The sequence below is a fragment of the Protomyctophum bolini genome (genome assembly GCF_963924005.1).
Source record: "Protomyctophum bolini genome assembly, chromosome: 1".
Classification (NCBI taxonomy): Eukaryota; Metazoa; Chordata; class Actinopteri; order Myctophiformes; family Myctophidae; genus Protomyctophum; species Protomyctophum bolini.
This window is the reverse complement of record NC_137862.1, coordinates 15836089-15862104: the sequence shown is the minus strand read 5'-3', so window position 1 is coordinate 15862104 and position 26016 is coordinate 15836089. Positions and strand designations below refer to the sequence as shown.

Genomic DNA, 26016 nt, shown 5'->3' with positions numbered 1-26016 from the left:
CAGTGAAAGTACCCAAGCTTTTCTTGGCATATAGAGGGACGGATCAAACTAGCGCTGGAAACAGACGCCCGGCTCCCTATTGGTTAACCAGTAACCGGTGGCCGCCTCCCACCCCCCTCCTCTCTTTCTGCTGTGTGCAATGGTCTGACAGCAGAAACTAGTTACACACAACAAACTGTTGCCTAGCAACACTGATTTGTTGAGTCCAAGTCCATATATAGGCATAATTGTTGATGTCGGTGACGTAGATTGACATCATAGATTGTTGTTGACATTAGGATCTCCATATATGTACATAATGTGGGTGGGCACTGGGCACACATTCACGGTATCTCCATATGTGTACATGTGACGTCATGCGACGTCATACACAACAGAAATTGCTGTAGAACTGTAGAGTATAATTACTAAGTAAACCTCTGTTATATCTCTGTCTGTAACAGTACACCATGGCCCCATGGCGTAAGCCAAGGCAGGGCAAAACAATTGCCTTTTTGAATGGCACATTTCAAAAAGGCAATTCAAAGGGGGGAATTCAGATCAACATTAACGGACTGTACGACTTGTCCATGACAACAGACCACCTCCTCGAAGAAGATGCAGGTGTCAACGACAGTCCGTCTGAGCTACCCCCCATGACTAAACACACGGTGGTGGATCTGGAGGTAACAGTGCGAGAAGATGGTCAACAACTTACGGTTAACCACCAATATGGAGACCACAGTTACTGCACTACTACCATGGCTAACACCCAAAGCAAAGGGACCACTGGTCAAGCACTAGGTAAGTACACCACCCCTGCGGTGAGAAGGACCACTGGTAAAGTACAGACCCCGACTAAACCCTCCCCCGTGTCCAGCCTGCCCAAGGACCGCAGTGTAGTCAGCATGGGCTCCAGCGGCTGGTCGTCTGGTCCCCATGGAACTGGGAACAGAGGCAACTGCATGGTCACAGGTGTCAACCTCGCCAAACCACTGACTCCAGAGCAAACTCTCAGGTTGCACGGCCCCAAGCTGACCCCCTTGGAGAAGACGGAGGTATACTTATACCCGGACGTCTATTTCTGGGGAACCAGCGCCAAGAAGAACAGGCCCGTCACTGCTGGTGGCAACAACTGCGGTTATGATGACACTGATGCTCACTACATCCACATCCCGAATGACCATCTGGCCTACCGCTATCAGTTCATCCAGGTGATTGGTAAGGGCAGCTTCAGTCAGGTGGCCAAGGTGTACGACCACAAGCTGCAGCAGTTCGTGGCCCTGAAGATGGTGCGCAACAAGGAGGACTCCCACCGGCTGCTGCAGGAGGAGATCCGCCTCCTGGAGTACCTGCGCAAGCAGGACAGTAATGGTACCATGAACGTAGTCCACATGCTCGAGACCTTTGTGTTCCGCAAGCACATCTGCGTAACGTTTGAACTGCTGAGCAAGAACCTGAACGAGCTCATCAGGATCAACAAGGGCTTCAGCCTGCCGCTGGTCAGGAAGTTCTCTTACTCCATCCTGCAGTGTCTGGAAGCGCTGAGCAGACACAAGATCATCCATTGTGACCTCAAGCCTGATAACATCCAGCTCAAACAAGAAGGACACAGCGACCTCAAGGTGATTGACTTTGGCTCAAGCTGTTTCGAACACACTGGATGTAAGATGTCTCAAATGTCTTACATCCAGTCTCGTTATTACCGTGCCCCGGAGGTGATCCTTGGCGCTGGCTACGGCCTGCCCATCGACATGTGGAGCTTTGGCTGCATAGTGGCTGAGTTGCTGACGGGCTACCCGCTGTTCCCTGGTGAGGATGAAGGCGACCAGCTGGTCTGTATCATGGAGCTACTGGGCATGCCCCCGCAAAAGGTCCTGGAGAAGGCTAAGCGGGCGAAGAACTTCATCAACTCCATGGGCCACCCACGCTACTGCAGCGTCAAAACAGTGTCTGGGGGAAGGACCGTGCTCATGGGTTCACGCTCTTGCCTAGGCAAGATGAGAGGCCCCCCAGGGAGCAAAGCATGGAGAGCTGCTCTCAAGGATTACGATGACCCCACCTTTATTGACTTCATAAAGAAGTGTCTGGACTGGGACCCCTCATCACGCCTCACGCCCAAGCAAGCCCTGAACCACCCCTGGCTTTACCATCAAATGACCAAGCCCTTCCCTGGCACCCAAACAGCGAAGAGGAACCCAGGGTACCAAACCCACCCCTACTTCAAGCCACAGGCCGCTTTCTCTCATGCATTACCTGTGATGCAGAGTGACACTGGCCGTATTGCATGGTCATCGAATAAACGCCACCGCGATGATGTGGAAGCTGAGGAGGGTGTGAGAGAATTTGACTACAAAGGCCGAAAACTCTGCAGGAGACAGAAGACAATAGCAACACATCTATGACCAGTGGTTTTCAAAGTAGGGGCTATTGTGCGACTGATTACCAACATTATCACAAACCATCGACCTAACCCTAACCTCAGTCTTAACCATCAGCGCCTCAATCTTAACCACCCGAGTAGGTCGCTAACCCTAACCTCAGTCTTAACCGGCCACGTAGGTCGGGCTAACGGGAGGTCGGACTTATGGGCAGTCCCCACCAGGGGGCCCCCGGGGGGTCAATTGGAAAGTAGAGGAAAATGAAAAATAAATACATTATATATATCACATTATTCAAAATATACTGTTTTCAATTAAATTCCTAAAATTGCTATGCATCTCTGTTTTGGCCATTGTCTTTGTCAATTGACATTTTAACAATTTTCAAACATTTAAAAAAAAGTCCACACTAGAAATAATAGCAGCTTGTAGATCTGCTATGTGTGTGTTTTTTTTTATCCGTTTGATGCAACTCTGGTTGCATGCAGCTGGGTTACAGCCTGTACTGTATGCCTGTATCTCCACACTAGGAATGGTATTTTTCTTTACAAGGTGCTTTGGTCTTTCCCCTACTCCCTTTGGCTAGCAGTAATAGTCCTTGGTTGTCTGAATTGGTTGCTGGCACTGCAGACCTGATGGTTCGGATTCAGCTCCATTTTCAGCACAAGCAGTGTTGTCATATGGTTCGACTGTAGTAGATGGAGTGCATTGTTGCCCTTCATTTTGTATGCACACATTTATTAGAGAGATGACTTCCGCACACCCGGTTTAATTTTACAGCAGGTGTGTATAGGTCCTGACTCCTGGCAGAGCACCAAACGTTTTGTGTCAAATGCACACATTTGAAGTGTGCAAAATGAACCATTATTTTTTGTTTGCGATACAAAAAACACAATATGACGGCACAAAATAATAACAGAGTTTGCTCTATGCGAGCAAGCAGTCTTTGTTGTATCTGTATTCCTCTCAAATAAATAGGGGCAGCCATTGTTTTCAAATGCTAATAATTACTCTATATGCATGCAGGTGAATATACTGATGTGAGTCCAGAACCTCTGCCCCCCTTCCAGCAACACTACTCAACACTACATGGGACGTCAGAGAGAGAGGTGCTCCAGAAAACCACAGACAGAGATGTACACTATACTGTAAATGTTTGGGATTAAAAGAAAAGCCTTGTAACTAATGGACCCACATTTTTATATTGCTTACCATTTACTTTTTCAACTAGGTATTTTCTTAATAATTTTTTTTGTTTTTGTTTCGTGAACCGACTATCTCAAGCGCTATATAAATCTACGGGGGCGGGCTCCTGAAGTAGCCTTGCCAAGGCATGAGGCCCATAGGGCAGGAGCCTATCTCTGTAGCGTGAGGCAGCTTGATGTACAAGTACACCCCCCTGGACATGACGCTATGTAGATTTACCCCCAATCCAACCCTTGATGCTGAGTGCCAAGCAGGGAGTCCCATTTTTGAGAGTAGCTGGGGACCCCCTGGAACTCCCTCAAGGACCCCTGGGGGTCCCCGGACCCCACTTTGGGAACCACTGACCTAAAGGACCATTCATCTAATTTGGAGTGTTGCAGGCTTTCTGCTTCTTCAGATTCTTTCTCATAGTTTAGTATTGAAAAAGGGTGTTTTCCCCTTTACGTAATAGAGATCACAAGGCAGCTTATTAGTGTGGTTGCCTATCAGGGCAACCAGACTATAGTAATTGCCCGACTTTTAGCAACCCCAAAAGGTTTTAGTTTTTATTAATCTTCCCTTTGTGAGGTCATGTGGGTCAGTCATCATCATACTGTACTAATAGCAACCACACTTTTCTAGTTAAATTATAACAGCAATGTAGTGTTCATAGTCATATTGTTGTACTATAAATAAATTAGAATGAAGAAAAAAGGGCAGGGTACAACCCCTTTTTTCTTTTTCTTTTTTTTTCTAATTATTTGTTCTGCCCAAAAGATTGTTTATTGTCATGATTTGTCAGGAGCCGAGTTGGCTTTGTCTGAGGCGTCTATGGGAAAAATGAATGGGAAATTCTCTTCCGGGCCGCTCGTCGTTCTGAAAGCGGGACTGAGACGCTCTATGGAGATCCGGTAATCCAGAACTGCCGATCCATCTGATAATATCAGATGGGCATAATATGCCCATATATGGGAATATTATGCCCATATATGGGCATAATATTTTATGCCCATATATGGGCATATCTGATGTTAGTCCGTATATGGGCATATTATGCCCATATATGGGCATATCTGATGTTAGTCCGTATATGGGCATATTATGCCCATATATGGGCATATCTGATGTAGTCCGTATATGGGCATATTATGCCCATATATGGGCATATCTGATGTTAGTCTGTCATCAGTGATCTCCATATATGGGCATTAAAGGGACAGAGGCAGACAGACAGATAGAGAGATCATATAGAAATATTTAACTTCAATTTCATAATGGCAGTCAATCTGATCGGGCTGAAACCTTGCCCTCATACTTCATATATACTGTATGTCATTGACAACTGACAACCAGTGTTGGTTATAGGTTCTAAATGCCGGTTTCGGTACACTTCCGCTTAATTGCCCAAGCCCTATCCCAGAGGCATGCCAAACAATCTCCCAGTCCACAGCATCAAAACTGTCCTGAAGCCTAGGCTCAGAATGGTCAGACCAGTATTGAACCTCTCACTGTGACTGGCTCCTGTTTCAGTCTCTGCCTGTAGGCGGGGAATAGCTGAATATAGAGATGTGATCTGATTTTGGTGATCTAACTTCTTGTTAGCCATGTTAAAGTCTTCCGCCACAATAAAAGCAGATCAGGGTGCTGAATGGTCTCCTGTTCACTGATAACCATGTAGTTCCCTTGAAGGTCGATTTCACCCATTTTCAACGTATCTTTAATATAATTTGCCCTCACTAATGCTCATGAAGTGTGTGAAGTGAGGGGCGATCTTATCATCGTACATCATCATACATCATCTCATTCCGGCAAATCAGAATTTGCGTCCTCACCTTCGTCTTCAATGTTTGTGTTACGCAATGTTTGTGTTTACACAAACACTCAAAATTGTCTATTCATTGTCAATGAGATTGAATGTTTGTGTTAGGACAAAGTTTGTGCACATACACCAAAAGCTGGACATAGGAGGGGCTATTGGCCCATAGGATGTCTCATAGGATGGCTGTGGACACAAACCTGCTTACCAGTGACATCATCATTAGGCATTTTGTTTTTGAGGGGCTGCTAGCCCCTCCTTCGCCCATTTTTGTTGAAAACAATCTACAAGCTCACAACGTGCGGCAACGTGAATAGGGTGCAAGGGTTCAGGTGCTTCTGCTATGAAGAGTTGGATTATGGGTTTACTAATCAAATAAGTCGGTCGGAGAGGCTTATTGTTGGCATCAGCCAGAGTCTATACCCGTTTCGCAATGCGAATGCGCTAGACCCCTGCTGAGGTGGAGCGCAACACCTACAGTACCATCAGCTTCCAGTGCATGATTTGCCATACCAAGCCATGCTACTCATACGCTGTTGCTACTCAAGTTGGCGGTGCGCAGGATCAAACCCATGACGCTGTGGTCGAAAGGCGAGTTTTTCTTCAAGATACAGTAGATTTGTATTGCTATTTTATGCTTTATTTCTTCAGACAGGGACAATGAACAAAGACAGGAAATAGATGGGGATGACATGCAGAAAGTGCCTTGGGTTGAATTTGAACTGGGGCCAACTGTGAGAAGGAGTACTTGTTGAGCTAACAGGGTGCCCCAACAGCAGCAGTAATACAGCCAGGTTGGCACGTTATGAAATACTCCTGGTCCAGAGAACAAAAGGATACGCAACGTAAAGTTTGTGTATGCAATACAATAGGATATGTAGCACATGCCAGGGCGGTTAAAGATGAGCAGAAACTAAAAAGGTGTCTTCCATCCCATCCCCTTCCATTCCTGACATTTACAGGGGTATGTATGTGCATTCAGATTTTGTGACCATGGGTACTTGGTATAAGTACAAGTCAGTGCCGTTTCTACGGGGGGGCACTAGGGGGCGCTGCCCCCCCAGATAGACTTTGTGCCCCCCCAGTCCAGAACCCTACCCCACCATTATTTTTAATGTTTTACAGGTTTAAAATATATATAAATATATAATGTGTTATTTTCATGTTCTTTGTGTTTATAATAAATTTACATTTTCTAATTAATTCATAGTAATAAAAATGCAATAATAAAAAGTACACTGGCACCTAGTCGGTGCACCTAGTCGGATTCGTTTTGATGCAGCGCACCAAAAGCTACGTCATTACCTGTGTTGCCACGCAGGACGGGTCAATTCAAATATTTTCAGACTTCAGTCACAGTGAAAACAAACCCAAACCGGTAAAATTGAATCATGGATATTAGGAACTGGCTCAAAGCCAAAACACCAAACTCTATAAACCCACCAGCACCTTCAGAAAGGCAGACTGATGACGATACTGAAACCAACACCATGTCGCCTGTTGTTGTTAATATTGCGGGGAGTCGTTCGAGCACCGAGCACTACTAAATGCACAACGAAATTTGGTCGTCGGATCACATTACTGGGGGTTTGCGAGTGTCGGATAGCATTATTCCAGTGAGGCAGAGGGCTGCTGTAGCAACTTCCACAGCAGCAGCTCAACTTTCGGACCTCCACCACCACCGCATGCTTCTCCACCAGAGGTTCTTGGTTCTGGCACACCGTCACTGAATCAGGTAAAACGGGACAAATACCCAAGTAGCCTTCATAATGGCAAACGCGCAATCTGCAGACGCGCAGATCCCCCCCCCCCCCCCCCCCCTTTGCCTCCCGACATAAATACACTATATAGACTTGTTGTTTTTGGTTGGTGCATAAACTTTTACTCATAGTGGAGATGGCGACATATAAAAGACACTATAAGCCTAAATGCTCAACTATTTGTTGGTGATTAATGGTTGGTGCATAGGCTATAGTCTTTTTTTTCTACTTTCCTCCCGCCGTGGAGATGCTCATTGTGTTCATTGTGTTGTTGGTGCGATGCGATCGTGTTTCCACATGACAGTATATAGGCTATGTTTGTTTGTTTGTTCTGTTGGCTACAATAATTAGGCTATATTATTTGTTTTGGTGTATAATTGGAACCTATACTTGTAGCCCTTCTCCAAGCCTTTTGTGTTGTTTTATTGTATAGGCCAATGTGAGAGCTTAATTGCTATATATGGATGTGAACTTGAAAAATCAAGTGCCCCCCTTGGAAATATGAATGCCCCCCTGCTGATTATTCCCTGGATACGGCACTGGTACAAGTACTGACTGCATGTGCAGGTTCAGTGAGATTACTGAGATACATATGTCACTATACCTGCTGCATTATGTGACAATAAAGACTAGAACTTAAAGTGAGGTTTGTTGGCAGGTTTTTGTTCAATGTATACAAGCAGAACAGAATAAAACTAAAAGCCTGAATAAGAAGACTTCCCGAAGCTTTGCTGAGCGAATATGAGGTCTTCAGAGATTATAAGAATGTGCCGGAATAACGTAATATTTAGGCAAAATAGAGCACTAGAAGAGTAAAACTCACAATGGCCTCTTGCCATGGCACAAATCCTTGAAGGTCATTAGGTTCTGCCTTGTATTGAGTGCAGCTCAAGTGGCTCTTGCTTTTGAACACATAATTGTAGTAAAGGGATATATTCACTCATGACCCACAAAAATGGATCTGCGACGCAATGAGTCCCAACCATGTAATGTATGTTTATTAGTATATCTATTAGATTCATGTTGTGTCCGCTGTCCATATATATATATATATATGGCCTGTTACTCTTGTGGCTACCCACTCTCAGACCACAGTTGCTCGTCTCCAACACAAACAAAGGGGAGTCATTTCTCACCTTGAGCTACAGGTATTCAAATGTCATGATGTCTGGATAGGGGTCTGGCTATTGATTAGTGAGAACAAAAGACCCTTTGTTACATATAATTGCAATTCTTGTTGTAAAACAATAGCAATACAGCTGTTGATATGTTTTAAGGTTTCATCTTGGGGTTGTATTGAACTAAACCAAAAGGATACTAAAAACCAAAAAATAGAGGCCAAAATATTATGTCAATATGTGTTCATACTTACATACAGTACATACATTTTCAATGATATACATTATATTGCTTTTGGTCACATAATGTGTGTTAATCCTAAATATCCAATAAGTAGCCTCCCCACTTCTGGCACTACAGTTTTTCTCAATTGGTCACTTTGAATCACTATTTGCCTGTGGTCCACTTAATCATGACCATGACCTACTTGAGCACAACAATATATGCTATTTTGCAAAACAGCAAGTCATTTATCATTGTCTCCACACAAAATGCTAATGTTAAGCACATTTCTATAAACCGGTAAACACTTCCATTAAAAAAAGATACAACATTCAAAGTAAATGTTGTCAAACAAAACAGAAACATTTGTCGTCAGATAGAAATGCTCCCATAAAAAGAACATTGTAAGAATGTGTGCAAAACCTCTTTGCACGTCAATCAACAAACATGTTATAAAACATGACAAGCCTCTAACAAACAGCAGTCTAATGCTTAATTTATAACCTGTCACATGATGAAAATAGCAGCTCTACAAGCTCACAATGCATCCGATGGGCTATGTTTGGCACACAATCTTTCAAGGATGAACAGTGAAGACCACCAATTCAGTGTCAAGGGACAAAGAAAGACCTGCATACATAATGGCCTACACATACTGTATCACTGACTGTACATATATTGATTCACCATGCAATATTCAGTAGCTTTGTGCATGCGCATCCAAGTTATACAGTATATTGTGTGGTTGTAGTTACAGTGAGTTAACAGTAGTAGTGCACTGATGTAGACAGTGTATACTATGTATAGTTATTATATAGTATAGTTGACAAGTGTGGAATACATTATTAGTATTAGAGAATGTCTAATCATCTAATGAAACTGATAAGTGGAAATTCTTAAATACACTACTGAATTGTGTATTTGTAGCTAGAAACAGCCACAATTCATCACAAGAAATTCAGGATCAAAATAATGCAGTAATGAGATAGGATGAGGTACGCTAGTATCATAGTACTGTGTTTATAGATCGCAGACGTCCTGATGTCACTCGCTCATCCCCTGCTTCCAAGGGGTTCGTGGAAGTTTTTCCCTATGGCTCTCGATGGTGACGTAATAAAGGTAGGTTTCAGATTACATACATGTATACATAGAGGCATTACCTTTAATCCGCCCGACACTGAAACATATCTTTATTACGTCACCATCGAAAGCCAGTTATACCCTGGCATTGGTACATATCTTCATTACGTCACTCTCAAACCATGCAGCCACGGCACGTCACAATACCTTTAAAGTTACTTTGAGGTGTATCATGGATGTATTATTCGCTGTTCTGTAATTTGACATGTACTGTACGATGTAGCATTGAAGTGTAATTTCATTTCTGCCTCTTGGCCAGTTCCCACTTGAAAAAGAGACTCTGTCGCAATAAGAAGAAATACAAAAAATATAAAAGGACGTTAAACCCTGGTTTAACAATTCTACGTTATGGTATGGTATGTATGAACCTGGTTGATTAAGTTGAATAGCACCTATTCCTTCTCAAGTCCTGAAGAGCCAACCGATGCCCAGATCCCAAAACACAGGAACAAGATGTCATACATTATGTACAAGTATTGATCTCTCTTATTAAATCAATCGGGCAGCAGGACAAAAATAGCCGCGTGTATGAAAGTCATGCTCAGCCTGGAGTCCTTTGTTTGAAGTGCCTATGCCTTTCAAGAGAACATCAGCTGATCAAAGAGTGAAGCAGAGAATTTGGAAAAACTGAGAATGAAGGAATTTCTCCACAAAGCACTGGCCTCTGTCCTTAAGTGCAGGAGGACTGTCTGTACTTTCCTTTGCCCTCTATTATTCCATAGTGTACTGTATACAAGTAACATTCACATGCACACAGTTTCACAACTGAGGTCAGAGTGATGCACAATGGCACATTGGTCAGAAAGGGCAGTAATCTCTATTGAGGGAATTTAACCTACTTATCACAGCCTTTACATCTTACTAGAAGTTCGGGACCCTCACACCTACGTGGCCCTGCCAATCTAACTGATATGCCCATCTATGGCGATCTCCGTATCCGTCTGTCCTTGATGTGCGAGCCGAGATTGAAGTCGGAAGGTCCCATATATGCACATGACAATATTATGTGCATAGCGGTCGCACATCGGAACTCCATATGCCTGCATATTGGGTTTGTTTATGGTCATGCCTGAGTCAAAGTGACATGCCTAAATATGGGCACATCTGGTTTGTTTAATAAGCCAATTTTAAGCTTTTCGCCCACACAATAATCAGGCCAATGCTGGTACCAGTAGGTAAAGAAACAAACTGTTAATGCTAGTTATTTTTCACTCAGTGTGTGACCTTATGTATGACATGTGAAATATGGTAACTGTCATCATCTAGTGTTAAAACAGGTGCCTGTAGAGAGTGGAATTGGAATACCTGCCGACAATTATCATCTACACATCCTGTTCGTAGCATTCCAGCTACTAGCATGGGTTAGCCCATGCCCCATGTTTTGCTATCTGGAAACAGAGAATGTCGTTTCTGCATAATGGCATGAACTCAGGGTTGGAAAATATATAATTTTCTGGAGGTGCTGTAACTGCTGTTGACATAATACATCCAAGCATCTGTGCTGAGGTGGCCACTACAGTAGACTACCTCAGGGACTGACCTACTTAAACCAAGCCCACCTTTGTTTAAACTGCAAGTCAGGGTTCTACATGTTTGCCGACCTATTAGTCTAACACTAGACAATGTTCGACCATCGCTCACCCCAGTTGATTAAAGAGAGGACAGTTACACTATCAATACACATTTGTGAGATGTAACTGAATGCCATTTGTTCTTGAAAATGAAAACTGACTGAGGTTAATGTTTTCTATGAGTCCACATTAAAATACATCTTCAATCATCACCCTGTCACAGTATAATAATGGACTAAGCATCATCCAGGATATGATTGATGTTGCATGTGAGTACAGTATCCAGTAACCACTAACCAGTAACAGTTCAATCACCTCAACGTCAATGCAGCTTCTCTGTGAGTACATCTCATACATCATCGTCATTTGAAACCTGATGGACGGAATGAACTGAACGATATTAGCTGCGGAAAACAAAATCAGCAGCACACTAAAGCTGTTCATCTGAGCAGTCATCAGCTGGGCAAAGCTGAAAGTGAATTTGAAAGTGGATTCATCCATTAAAACGGTGAAAGCATCTGTGTAACCACTTCAACCATATTTTATACATTGGCTATTTTGAAAAATGTGTGCAAATCTTTGAATATACTGTACAGTACATAGGTATTAAAGCTAAACATTTTAACTCAATATTTGCTTCTGGGGGTCCCTGGAACAGTATATTTTAAGATGGGGGTCGGCGGTCAAATACATTATTTTTGAGGTCCTCAACCACCATTGATAATTTGATATATATGTTTTTCAGAAAACTGATTTAGACGACATTTGTATAATCATTTGTAGGTCTTAATGGATTCTAGTCCCCTACCTGTTTTATACCTCAGACTGAATAGGAAATTACCATTGTACATCAAAAGACAGTGATTAACTGGTAAACTTGAAACTTTCTCTTGTACAGTACAAATTACCCCCCCCCCCCCCCCCCTGACTCCATATAATTCCATTAGTCTAGGACTTCAACCATGATAGTTTTAATATAGTTTATTTTATTGTGTCGTTCTGAGTAAAGGTCCATAGCTGAGGTTCAATTGCACAAGAATTATTACATGCTTTTACTTTTCTAATATAATCAAGTAGCCATTTTTTATAAGAAACTGTGATAATTTATTTCTCCCTCTAATAGCCTATACATCACTGGCAGGGTATATTTCATTTTGTCCAAGCATGAGGGGAGAAAAGAAATCTTAATGATTTGCCCTTGCTAGCATGATTTTAATTATAGATTTTCCTCTACATGATCGATTTGGAGAGAGCCATAGTAATACAAGTTGTACATTCCACTGTATTAAATATTTGATACCCATTAAACTTTTATGATTAATGTCCTGGAAAGAATCAGTTTTTCTAAGCCCCTTGGTTTTATTGCTGACTAAATTAGGGGTTTTACTTCCCTTACTAAGAGATATAGTCGTGCATTGCACTAAAGCTTTGCCTGGTATGAAAAATGGAGTAATATCATATTGATTTTAAGGGAATGTTATATTGGGAGAAACAGTCGTCCAAAGGAAGATCCATGTTTCCTTTGGAAGACATTTGAGCAATTTTATGATACAAAGTTGAGGAAACTTAATCTAATAATGGGGAAAAGGTCCATCACATTACAGAGCAACAAATGGCATTAAGATTACAGATAACTACAAGAGAGAACAGAGATTTCTAGATGAATTGCATGCTGTATCATACTGTATTATTCAGTGAATAATGTGCAAATGTGTCAGACATCACCATTGTACAGTCACTGAAGCAATACTGTATACAGTCCAGTGCACACACAAGCTACCAAGCGTCTGTGAACAGATGGTCCCACGGGCCTACCTAAATCTGTTTTACTATTCACCCTATATATGACAAATGTACCAACATCAACAGAAAGATAATGATATAATAAAACAAGCCAGAATCACCATAGAAAAATAAAAAATATAAGAAGATCATATATCATCCAAGTATAGCGATGGCCCAGTGTTAACCATGTCTGATCTTTGTATATCTGATCAGAGAAGACTGCGGTGCCGCCCCTATCTCTGAACATGGAGGTGTTGGAGGGCAACGCTGTGTACGGGGAGATATGGGAAGAGGCAGTGACAGGAGAATAATGAGGCAGAATTCCCTGATGCCTCAGTTGTGTAAATCCTAATGATTCTGGCTCCCGTTCAAAAGAGAGCAACCGAAAGGGCCTCTTGAAGCGAAGCTCATCACCTGAAAGAATCAGGTATCGCATCCTGCACTCGCTGATTGCATGTCGGCACCAACTTCCAGGCCAATTGGAATGCATCTCTAAAAAGAAGCATTGTAATAATGCAAAAAGAAAGAGTCAAGTCTTTAGTGCCTGCATGTCTCAGGGAGACTGGAATAAGCTTAGAGCTATTAAAAAGTTATGAGAATCGTATAGTAGTAATTCAATATGACCACTATTACAATATTTTCATGTGTCATTTCATGATCAATGTTTGACTGTACAGTATGCAGTGTCATCTCAAATGACATGTAGGTAATGTAATGAAACAGAATATATCTTGCATTTGACTATGAAGTGCATGCTCCGTTGTGCATGTGTGTGTGTGCCAAAGTTCTCTCTCTCTCTCTCTCTCTCTCTCTCTCTCTCTGTGTTATATTACTGGTGGATTATGGTTTGGCAGGTTACTCTCATTTTAGGATTGTGTTCTCCGTATTCCTGGATTGTGTTCTCCGTATTCCTGGGGAACAGAGAGAACACACGTCTTCTCGGTTGATCTTGGATCTTGCTGAAGACAAGCAGAGATTAAAATAGGGTCCATGTTTTAGGGTCCATGTTGCAACCCAAAACGCAGTTTATAGTTAAGGGACGCAATAAAATTACCTCTGCAACCACGGGATGTACTACTGTACTGTTTTTTCTCTAGTTTATTTTGCTAGCTTTAGTTATATAATAATAATTTCTTCTTCTGTTTTCTACATGAATATAACCACATTATAACCATATAAAATGAAATGGGAGTTAAATGCTGCATCGTTGACATCGTTGAAGTGGGACTCATAAAATGTCCCTGGGACTCATCTAAAAACCCCATTCCTGCATCCAGGGACTCATTACATTGAAAACCTATTTACATCACTAGACAAGGTTTACCATCACCATTAAAGAAGTTGAGTGGTGTCCGTAAAAGGTCTACCTACATCACAGAGCTCTAGCAGACCTTTATACGATACGTTTGTGAGAGATAAAAGTGATCCGCTCGGGGTGTCATTCCTACCAGCTATGCTCGACAGCTAAGGAGAGGTGGTTCCACGAGAGGCTGAGAAATTGTCACTTCATCTTTAACCTCAGCATCTCTGACAAAATATTTCTCTCACCCAGGTCCAGGCTGTATTGTTGGGCCCACATAAATTGCATTTTTATGTTGTTTTATTGAAAGGGGTGGGCAGGGACTAAAATGCCATTTCAGAAAATCTTACTCTGCGACATTTTACTGCTTACTTGGGATTTCTTTCCAGTTCCCCCACCTCCTCAATACTACTCCCCTGTGACAGCGTGCACCGACCCACACCCCCGCACCACATTCTCCTCCTCTGCAAGTTCATTATCATCAATAAGTCAAATATATTCCATCCTTCATCATCGTATCATGCAGTCCAAACACAGCACCTTTTTTGCATTGTAAACCAATTTACTTCTTCCCTCTATTGCAGATAGTATTAAACAATGCCCTAAGAGTAGAGGCTGTCTGAATGGGAATGATTTATTACAAAGCGAGAAGTCTTCGCACCGGTTTGCAGAGCTACGCAGTGTAAAATAACCTCATTTATATTCTATATTGCTCAGACTGCCACGCTTAATATTCCCGTCAGCATTCTCATGCCATGCCTTCTGTTGGCTTTCACCAGCAATAAAGCCCAGTGCCTTTGAAAAATGTACAAACAATATTAAACACATTTCATCAGATTAGCGTCCATGCCGTATGAACACCTCTGAAACGAAGTAACGGTCGATGTGAGCTCATTGTTGCAGCACCGTGGGCTTGCATGTTGAGATGCCACGATGTTGGCTGTCATTGTGATGCTGTATGTATCTATGCAAGCTCAAAGCAGATTCCAGGGAACACCATAAATCTAAGGTATAAATGGATTGATGAATTAAGCTGCATATTATTAGAAATTTACCGATACCATTTTTTCCTTTACCCGTAACTTGCGTATTGGTTGATACTGAGTACCGATCCGAAACCAGTGTGTAATTTAAACAAATCTAGGACAGTGGTTCTCAAAAGTGGGGTTCAGGGACCCTCAGTGACCCTTGAGGGGGTTCCAGATGGACCCTTACAGGTCTGTAACTCTGAGAGTTATGAGGGTCCTTGAAATGAAAAGGTTTGAGAACAACTGATCTAGGAATAAATACAAATTCCATTAATAATGAATGTGCATCCTACTATAAATGTGCCACGTCTCTGCGCGTGTGTGTGTGTGTGTGTGTTAGGGCTGCCGTAATTGTCCAAAAATTGGATTCGGATATTCGTTTTAAAAACCCACGTGGATTCGAACAATTCGAGCCATTCGGATTTCGGATTTCAATTCGAGCCAATCGGATTTTTTTATAATTATATTTACACCAATACAACCTGAGACATAACATTTAAGATCGCATTGCTGGCGCAACTCTCTCTCTCTCTCTCCGCGCATTGGTGTTGCTGAAAACTGAGATGGAACACAACGCGCATACATTCTCCCTTCTCCAGTAAAACATTTTTCTTAAATGAGCAATCCTACCACACAGCCTTATCAAAACGAGGCACGGAGGCAGTATTAATTTACAGAACAGAACACTGCATTGCTGGCGCTGCTGCTGCTGCCGGGGCACCACATTTCATCCTTACGCATTTTATTTATCTTTTTATAATTTCCTGAAGGATAAAGTCGCTTCATGATTGAAGATTGATGAGTGATAGATCTGTGTGTTGTCTAACAAGCCCAAATTTATTAAATAAATTAATTACCAGCAGCCAGCTGCATTATTATTATCTGTGGACTGTGGGTCTGCTGCCGACGTTATGAAACTTTTTAGCTGGCTAGCTTCTCCGCTGTTATGCTCAAATTAGTGACCCTAAAGAATTCTGAGGCAACATGGCTGGAGACGAGGCAGCCAATCAGAACTGCGCTGCGCTGTATTCTGTGTTTAGGAAGAGTGCGAGGCAGTTGATTTATTCTTCAATGTATGCCGTTGTCGGCGTGTCGCGTGGCAAATATAACTAATCTACAAGCTCACAAGTCACAACGCTTACCCATGGCACCGAAAACTAATAATAATAATAAATAAAAAAATATTTTTTATTATTATTTTTAATTCGAACCTTAATTTTATATATTCGGTTATTAATTATTTTTTTTGATTCGAATCTATATTCGGATATAGAATATTCGTTGGCAGCACTAGTGTGTGTGTGTGTGCAATCCTACTTTGACTTATAAATGTATACATTTAATTTACCCAAATCAATAATCTGTTGGAATGAAAATCTTCTTCAACATTCAAACTGTGTTAATATGAAAAAAACGCCTTTTCATTATAGATGAGGTGAGATGAGGACCATTTAGCTAGACCTAGTCACATATCGCAATAGCATAGACTGGCCCAGTGGCGTATGCAGGAATTACTTATTACTTTGGCCTGGGAAAATCTGCCTGGGCACACTGCACACATTCTTGGCATTAATTAATTAATTAATTAATTAATACTATTTTCTTATTAAATAATACTCCTTTTTGCCTTCTGTCTTGCAATTTCTTAAAATTATTAAGTCAGGTGTCTTAGAGATTGACAGGCTGCTACAAGACATCATCACATTCCCAAATGTAACAAAAATCACACCTTCGTCTTCAATGTTTGTGTTTACACAAACATTCAAAGCTGGCCATCCATTGTCAATGGCATTCCATGTTTGTGTTTACACAATGTTTGTGTTTACACAAACCCTAAGCTGGACATAGGGCTCCTCAACAACCAAAAAACAACAACATGCACACTCTCCCAGGCAGACTACTAGTATTGAAGTAGTAGTAGTGTTGAGTATTGAAGACTGCAGAGTGTAACAACAGCTATAGTTTCTTTCAACTCACTTCCAAATTACAAATTAGCAAGATAGCACCCCATAGCATAGCAGCAGACAACATGGGCACAATCAATGGAAATCCATTCAGCAAAAATTACAATTCAATTATGACCTTTGATCAGTTTGATGTCTTCAATCATGTAGTAATCCATAATGAAGGGCGGACGCTGTTGTGGAGTTGCCCAGTAAAGCTGAAGTCCTCAGGAGTTCTGTTGTACAGTACAGGCTAGCTAGCTCCTAGGGACTGCTGACTTCCTTTCTTTCCAAAAACTTTGCAATAGACGTTTAACATATTGCGAGGCTAACATTTAGGATACTCTCAGAGAGGCTTCTCATTTATATTTAATCATAAACAAAGACGCAAGTTTCTGGCGTGAAGAAAAACAAATCTGCCACATTCCAGAAACAAGCACATGATGACAGGCATCAGGCAGGCATGACCAATCAATCTATGCAGGTACAGATCTATGGTACAGATGGACAAACTAGGCAGTGCCAGTGGCTCGGGCCTCTCAAACAAACAACTCAGTGCCTCTCAAACAAACAACTGGAATTACCGGTATGCACTTTTGTTATACACTGTGAAATGTGTGGCAATGAGACTAGTGCTGTGTTTGGAATGGTCTTTCTGTTGAGAAATGTCACGGTTGCTTTTCATTTCAGCTCAGTAAAAAAGGTTATAGACAGGGCAATATTAGGGCAATTTCAAGAAAATGTAATCAGTATAGTTCAATTAAGACAAGGCTAAATTATGATAGTTCTACCAAATGGTACAGAACAGTACCTCAGAGTGTACAAATGGAACAAAATGAACCTTTATGGGTCCATTTTTCCATTTGTACACTCTCAGAGTTATGGGGGTATGTGCCCAATATGCATACCAAACAGGGGGTCCTTGAAATTAAAAGGTTTGCACTGACCTAGAGATGGAGTAAATGGAGGTTGCAACTGTAACAGTAGCCTACAGCCCATATTTATTTATTTATTTACAAAGGCTTATTACTGCCATCTCGGTTGTGCGGCAATTTTCTGACAATTCGGAGAAAAATGATTATTACCGGTACTTTCCTATTCATCAGGCACCACTTGACTGCACTCAAAGTAACAAAATGGGAACAAATACCACTCTCCTTTACACACAGAACTTAACTGGCACCCACCTAATCAACAGGATTAGTCCACATACAGTAGTGCATCTTAAAGACAATTCTAAAACAAACTATAGCAGCCAGTGGAGACAGGCCAGGACAGGATTGATGTGTTCCATACCTGGAGCCAATCACATCTCAAGCTGCAGGCCTGACTGGGCTGAATGACAAACATCAAGGAAGAGGAAGAACAGTTTGTAGATCTCAGAGACTTTATTTTAAGACAACAAATTGCAACGTTTCGACCGACTAGGTCTTCATCAGGCAAATATCATATTTGCCTGATGAAGACCTAGTCGGTCAAAACATTTAGTAGAGGCCCTAGAAGAGGTCCACACGTACCCTTCTTAATTATATTTCTTTCTAGTCTGGAAACTGTCCAAAATGTGTTTTTGATGAATATGTGACCTGCGGGATTGCTGGCAGGAATGCCAGCGAGACTATGGCACACTTAAATGTTGAGGGAGCCCAAATGTTGAGATTGTATTCTAGACAACCTCGTGTTTCCAATGGGACCAACAAATGGGACCAATAAATACCTAAGGTAGACAGCATTTTACAAATGGTGATGGTAATTTTCACGGTATTTAACCCCCTTTAGTCCGGCAGCCTCTTTTGTTTTAAGTGGGAAATTTGGTATACAGTATAGTTTTTTTTATTGGCCTAAAATATTGTCTACTGTATATGCATACATTCATGAATCCGCGGCTGTGGGTATTGATCAATTCCATGTATAGGCCTAGGGGGATGTGACCATAACATTAACATTTCATTATGCTTTATGTAGCATGTCCAAGCATTCCAAGCATTCGTTTTGCACAAAAAGCACAAAAAACGGCCCTATAAAAATATTGCTCAATACCGACAGCTGGTCAGCAAGTGGACTCATGAATTTATGTTGACAATGTTGTAGGCCAATAAAACTACTTCCCAACATAGTAGCAAGACATGGTTGGTCCCATTGGAAAGGTCAGTCTTTCAGTTGAATTTCACAGTATGTATGTGTATGACATAATTTATAATCTGTTTATTCAAAGGTCAATGAATGAATACTCTTATATAACAAATTCTATATTTCTCAACCGGTCTCTCTCTGTCCTGCCCACTACTGTAGCTCTCCAGATTTCCCTTACTCTATGTCCATCAATCTCTCTTTAGCCTTTTCACGCTGCCTCTACTACTCTCTCTGTCTCTTACTTGGTCTCTCTTTCCCTCCCGTCTTAACCGCGTGTCTTAACCCCTATACAGTATACTTAGTTGACCGGGGTCCCCCAGGGCTCTACAATTACTTGATCCTCTAACCTTTTCCTTCTACATTAAATCTCTTCGCAGAAAATAACAGATCTACAAGCTTACAATGCACCGCAGCTATTTCTGGCATCCCATAGGGACGCTATATGGTTTCATGGGGATAATCCCCCCCACATTCTGTCTACTTCACCCTGTTACTCCCTCTATCTCAGCTCACCCTCACTCCCTTTCCTTCCCTAGCTCTGTGGGTGGTCTTATTTAGCATCCACCCTCACTGCACCCTGCCATACAAAGATTTGATGCGTTTCTCAACTTCTTCTCCTTGTCATTATTCTTCTGCCTCAATTAGCAAAGTCGGCTTGTGCTAGTTGCTCTTTATGAACTACAAGACTGTCATTGAGCGTCCGTCCGTCCCCCACCCCCCCGCCAAATACACTCACACTATATCATCTCACTTCCACACGAATGAATAATTATGACCACAGCTAAATGGCTTATGTACAGTATTGATTTACCATGGCTAAGGACAAGAGGAAGTGAAAGAAGTTATTATGAAATCTGCAAATGTTTAGTACAACCTTTTTGAACGAGGTAGTCCAAATTAGATTAAAAATGGCTTTATAATCTCAATAGAGACCTGCTGGGCACTGGGCTCAGACTGCAGTGCCGTTTCGACCGAAAATCAACGATAATTCCCAGTAGGTTACTTATTACGCCGATCTTATCTAGCCGATCGGACCTACTGCATGTAGTCTGCAGCCTACTGGCTGCGATTGACGTTGATAACACGTTAACCGATCTTATCAGTCTACTGGACATGCTGGGAGCCGACAAGCTCCCAGCATGCCGACAAGAGAACGACAAGCCTCAATCCTGTTGTTTTGGTCTACTGTAAACGACAAGCCTCCTCATACCCTCACCTAAACATAACCACAAGCATGTCGCAGCGCGTTCCCAATATTAACGCATGTTCGCCAACCTTAATACTGTTTTCCGGGTTTTCGTCTTCATCAATCGGCAGGGTATGCCCATACTCTACATATACACAGTGAAAACACACTAACTCAATTGCAATCCAGTAAGACCACCTGTGAAGTCACAACTAATAAATATTGTTTTAAGAAAGCATATAGCTCTAAAACATGTAATATGTTTAAACTCACTAAGAGCTCTTTTAGTTAAGTTATTCAGATTTGTAATGGGGTCTGAACAGAGGAAGCATTGAGAAAACAATTTTGCCCATTCAATTTCAGACCCAGTCATTTAAACAGAATCCTCATGAAGGTTTTCTTAAATGTTTTCCAAATCAAACATTTATGATCAACACAATTTTTTCTACAAATGTTGAATGTTTTCCTCAATGAAATCTTAAAAACAACTGCATAATTAAAGCTTAAAATCAACAAGGAAATTGTCTGTGTTCATTTTGCCATTTGTAACTCTAGTATACAAATGTAACCAAATGGGGTTTCCATTTGGTGACATTTGCATACTCAGAATTAAATGAGGTTCTTACAGTGAACCCAGGCAGTGTGCAGAGCTTTTGATGGGAACCAAAGACAAAGAGACCTCAGGTTGGCGTCCCCCCTGCGCCAGGTGATACTGTATAGACCCCTGAGCAGCAGCTGTACCACCGATAGTACAATACTGCAGCTCTGGGCAACAAGAGACTTCCATTCAGTTCCACACTCCAGACTAGCCACTCAAGGCAGGCAAAGTAAAAAAAACAAAAAACAAAGTAAAGTATGCAGCCATTAAAAACTAGTAAATTCTCAGTTCATATGCCCTCTTCAGAACTTGTTTGAGGAGGTGAAGGAGAAGGAGAAGTGCATGATTTTTGTTTGGTTCTTCGGTGGAGATTCTCTTGTGGGCCTTGGAGAATTATGTGAAGGAAACAAAGGCTGCATTACAGTAACCGGTGTGCAGTACCCTCCTCTCACAATGCTCCTCCCTAAGGTCTCATAGTTAGCATCATAATGCAGGCTTTTTAATTGACATAAATAAGGATATTAAGAGGAGAGGACCCAAGTGCACGGGGGAATGGTTTTGTGTTTGGCAGGCTAGAGCTGATGCGTTGGGTTTGTGTTCCGTTAATCGGATGTGAATACAAGGAGGGAGAACAGGAGTGGGAGATGGCTGCTGCTAATTGGTGGTGTTTGTCTGCCGCTGGTTGTGCTCCTTCAAGGACCCCTGCAGCAGCTCATCGCCATTGGTATTCACTCGGGGCACTGCTTGTGGCACTCCCAGCAGTGATGTAGTGATGCCACACCATTAGGGAGAGCGATGCTTCTATTCCAACAAGGGGGGACTTTCTCTTGCACCGAGCTAGACGTGACGTGACCCCCCCCCCCCACACACACACACACACACACACACACGTCCCAGGAGACTAGCTTTTACAGAGCAGACAGCTTTTGCAATGTTTGCACATAGATACTTGCAGAGATCCAACCTAGCAAATGTGTCCGACGCACATCATGAATTGGTTCAGCTGTGATAAAAGCTGTTGTGTAAGTTCTGACATTTTTGTAACATGACATCAATTGGTTTCCAATACTCTAATTTATTTAATCTGTTTTGATCTGTAATTGGGAACTCGTGGGGGGGTACAGGAGATATGGCAGCCCTTCAAATGTTTTGTCTCCATGATTAATCCTTTATGGTGACGTCTGTTAAAATCTTGAGATTTTACTTATTTACAAATATGCGTTTCATCTTATCAGTATAATTGCGTCAAGATGAAGTCGACTTCAAATATCAAAAGCACTCCAAAGCATCTGTGATATGATGCCACCATAGACAATAGGAAGAAACATTCCTGTGAATGTTTTGCTTCAGCAGGAAGGAGACCAGCACAAAACAATGTGAAGTTGTACACGTGAAGATGGAAACAGCATACACATGCTGTATCTCAAAGAAATTGTAAAAGTTAAGTTTAAAGTGTAGCTCAGGGTCATACAGGTGTATGTTTAAATATTTCACTGGAAATGTATTATTCATCCTAACTGAGACCAGTGCTATTACTGCCATCGGTGACACTTAACATTATAATCAATTCCCTCCAAAGCAAAAAGTGAAATTTTGTCAGAATTAAACATTAAAAGTGCTCCACTAAAAATAAGCATGAGTACTGCAGTATTTGGCTTTCTTATATAATATGGTGTATAGTAGAATCTAATGTTTGAGGAATTACAACCTAATGTAATGTCAGCACATGGAAATGAATTACAACCAAATGTAATGTCAGGACAATGGAAATGTATAATTTATGTGGTCACTGACACAAGGTCAGTCTTAATCTCCAAGTTTAGTCTTTTGATTGGCTCATTAACAGCTTTGCCTCAAACTTTGGATGAAACTCAACGTTTATTGTTTATAAACTCTGACTTACTTACTTTGCCATTTCATAAAATCATCTACAGTAGGAAGGAGTGTGAAATGAAATGAATACTTGGTGTAATGGGAGAAAAATCACAATTCTGAATGACATGACATGTTTTTGTTTAACTACTTACACCCTTTATACTTCATCCCCTATGAGTCTTTTGCAGAATCTTCACCTATTATGAATTGCCCAGAATAGAGTAGAGCAAAACACAATGTTTTGGGCCGATCAAATAATGAATAAGAAGAAAAACAAAAGTGTTGTATACCCTGCCTTTTTGAGTGGTGCAACCACTCCCTTACGGAGCTATGTGTGTGTGTGGGTGGGTGGGTGGCTGGGTGCGTCTGAGCACGAAAACAGCATGGTTGTTTTTCAACACACACACAAACACACACGCACATATTAACTGTATATATGATTTCAGGTGTGCCAGTACTGTACAGTGACAGTACAGTACATTACAGTAGAGGGTACAGTAGAGGGACCCCCACACGGTAACTCTGTCATTTCTCTACCGTTTCGGACGTGGGGCGACTCGCCAGAACCGGCCCGGTACGTTCCTGTGCGTCTCCCTCCCTCTAGTATGCTTTAATGGCAAGAGTAGATGTTACCTTTCCACAAAATCACATAATTTCTACTGATAAGTATTGAAAGACACTGCTTAATACACTAAACCCGCTATTTGTTTAATGCGTTTAATTCGCAGTTTTAAAATAATTAAAAATAAATAGCGGATTTGTCGCAGACCTGGTGATGAGGTCGCCTTGGTTGGACTGCAACACGCTGTGCAGGCTGTTCTCGTATCGCATTGTCATGGCGCCTGTTTCTTCTCATAAACAACAAACCATTGGACTATATTTCACCGGATTTAGAATATTGGATTATATAGCGTGGTACGCAGGTTATGCAGTAGTCCTGTTAATGTGTAATGTGTAATTTATAGTTTGCACAACACATATAGATTGAATATTTTCAGTGAACATACGTATGACTACCGTAAGTATACGTGAATTGATTAGCCTTAGATTCAAATTCAGGTAAATATATTCCCATACCCTTTCACATTATATCAGTGGGAATCATGTTATGCGATGAGAACTCAAATATTCAGAGTGTTTCATTTAAAGTTCAAGAGCATCTTGCATGATGAAGATTATCAATTCTTGACCTTAAAATGTGCCATTACCTATTAATATGTATATTTTGAAATTGAAGCTCAGCGCCTCCCTCATGAAGGTCAATGCTTTTATGAAAATGGCGATGTAAACCCACGCTCTTAAGGGTAAAGGAAATGCTACATTCCAAATGAAACCTGCAGATGTTTGGTTGTCCGGGTGTAGAATAGATTTTCTTCAGAATTAAAATATAAAAATCACACCCAATCATCGTACAAGGGAATTTAATCTTAAAAATAACCGATTTTCTCGTCCACATATGACGTAAATCATTGTCAATAGGAATTTAATTTTGAATTTAAGTTTGTGTAAGACGAAAATCCACACTATAGCTAAGTTGGGTACATGCAGTCAAGGTACCCACCTATTTGTTCCAGTGGTTATCAAAGCGTGGTCGGGTCCTTGGGGGGGTGCCAGGGGGTCCCCAGCTAAATTGTGTTAATAAAGCCCCGCAATCATTTTAACACTTTAACCATATACTTTGGCTTCTCAAAAATAGGTTTGGGTATAAAAGAATTGCAGACTTGCAAGCTCACAAAGTGACGCACGCGCTGTGAGTTTGTTGATCGGCTATTTTAGAAAAGAATATGTTTACATTTTTATTTTATTATTAGCACAGATTTAGAACATTTTAGATTCCTATTAGAGACAAGAGAAAGACGACGTTCTTTTCTGGAGGGTGTCTTGCAGAAGGTCTTTTGAGATGGGGGTCCATGGCTACTGTAAATACTACCGGTATATCAATTTAGGAGTGCTAGCTTGATGTGAGAACCACTGTGTTAAACCACAGGTTCTCAAAGTTTAAAATTTAAAATGTAAAAGAAAACTAAAAATGTATAATAAAAGTGTGTGCATATATATATATATATATATATATATATATAAAATGTTGTGTATACAGAATAATAAAAAGTATCTGTGACTCGGCTGCCACATGAGGTCACGGGGGGCACAGCCACAGACACAAAGCCACACGTTGCAGCTATAGCGCTGTTCAAAAAGACTACTGAGGAGGAGTACTGTAACTGCTCTGCCTCTTCTCTTTAAAAAAAAGAAACCATTTCCAATTAATTTCAAGTCAGTGTAACCCAACCACTCCAGAAACAAATGTCAATATCCCTGTAGATCCACACCGTTTACAATATTGTTGTTGTTGGGGATAAAGCATTTTCCCCCTGTGGTCTAGCTGTGTTGGGGCTTTCACCTCTACTTCACTGCCTCATCATTCTGTCAGACCGTATGGAGGCTGTCAGCACTGACAGCCCTTACTAGTTGGCTGTCAAGGATGGATGGTATAGCCTACGATGCGTCTGTTCGGATAACATAGGGTACGACTGTACAGTCGTGTTAGGTTAATGCAACGAAGCCGGGTACCGTATAGTCAGGGGTGTGTACCTTTGATGTGCCAAGCAGGTTCTCCTCTTCTCTAATCCCATTTCTAGGCCGAGAAATGGGATTAGAGCTCGTTTTATGAAGGTCATTGTATTGACCAAAACATCTTGGCACGAGTCGACGGGGTACACGCCTCGATACAATAGCGGACCTAACAGTTGTAAATGTCTGTGGCGTGTAGCACACAGAGGATCTGTATGGATGCAGATTTCATCTTCCAGTAGGACCTGGCCCCTGCCCATACCGCCCAAAGCACCACAACCTGGTTTGATGCCCATACCATCACAGTGCTTGACTGGCCAGCCAACTCGCCGGACCTAAACCCCATTGAGAATCTATGAAGAGATGATAGCAAGCACCAAGGAAACCTGGGCTTCCATAACTCCCGGGCAATGTCACAGGCTGATTG

The 26016-nt window shown here is 41.6% G+C and overlaps 1 protein-coding gene across 1 annotated transcript; it reads left to right on the top strand.

Annotated features, from left to right (window-relative positions):
- Nucleotides 1-569: 569 nt before the first annotated feature.
- Nucleotides 570-2384, top strand: LOC308319479 (dual specificity tyrosine-phosphorylation-regulated kinase 2-like; the record flags this gene model as incomplete). The annotated part of the gene is made up of 1 exon (XM_080769585.1): nucleotides 570-2384. One exon carries the CDS (start codon nucleotides 570-572, stop codon nucleotides 2382-2384), a length of 1815 nt encoding a protein of 604 aa, XP_080625711.1.
- Between the last annotated feature and the right edge of the window lie 23632 nt (nucleotides 2385-26016).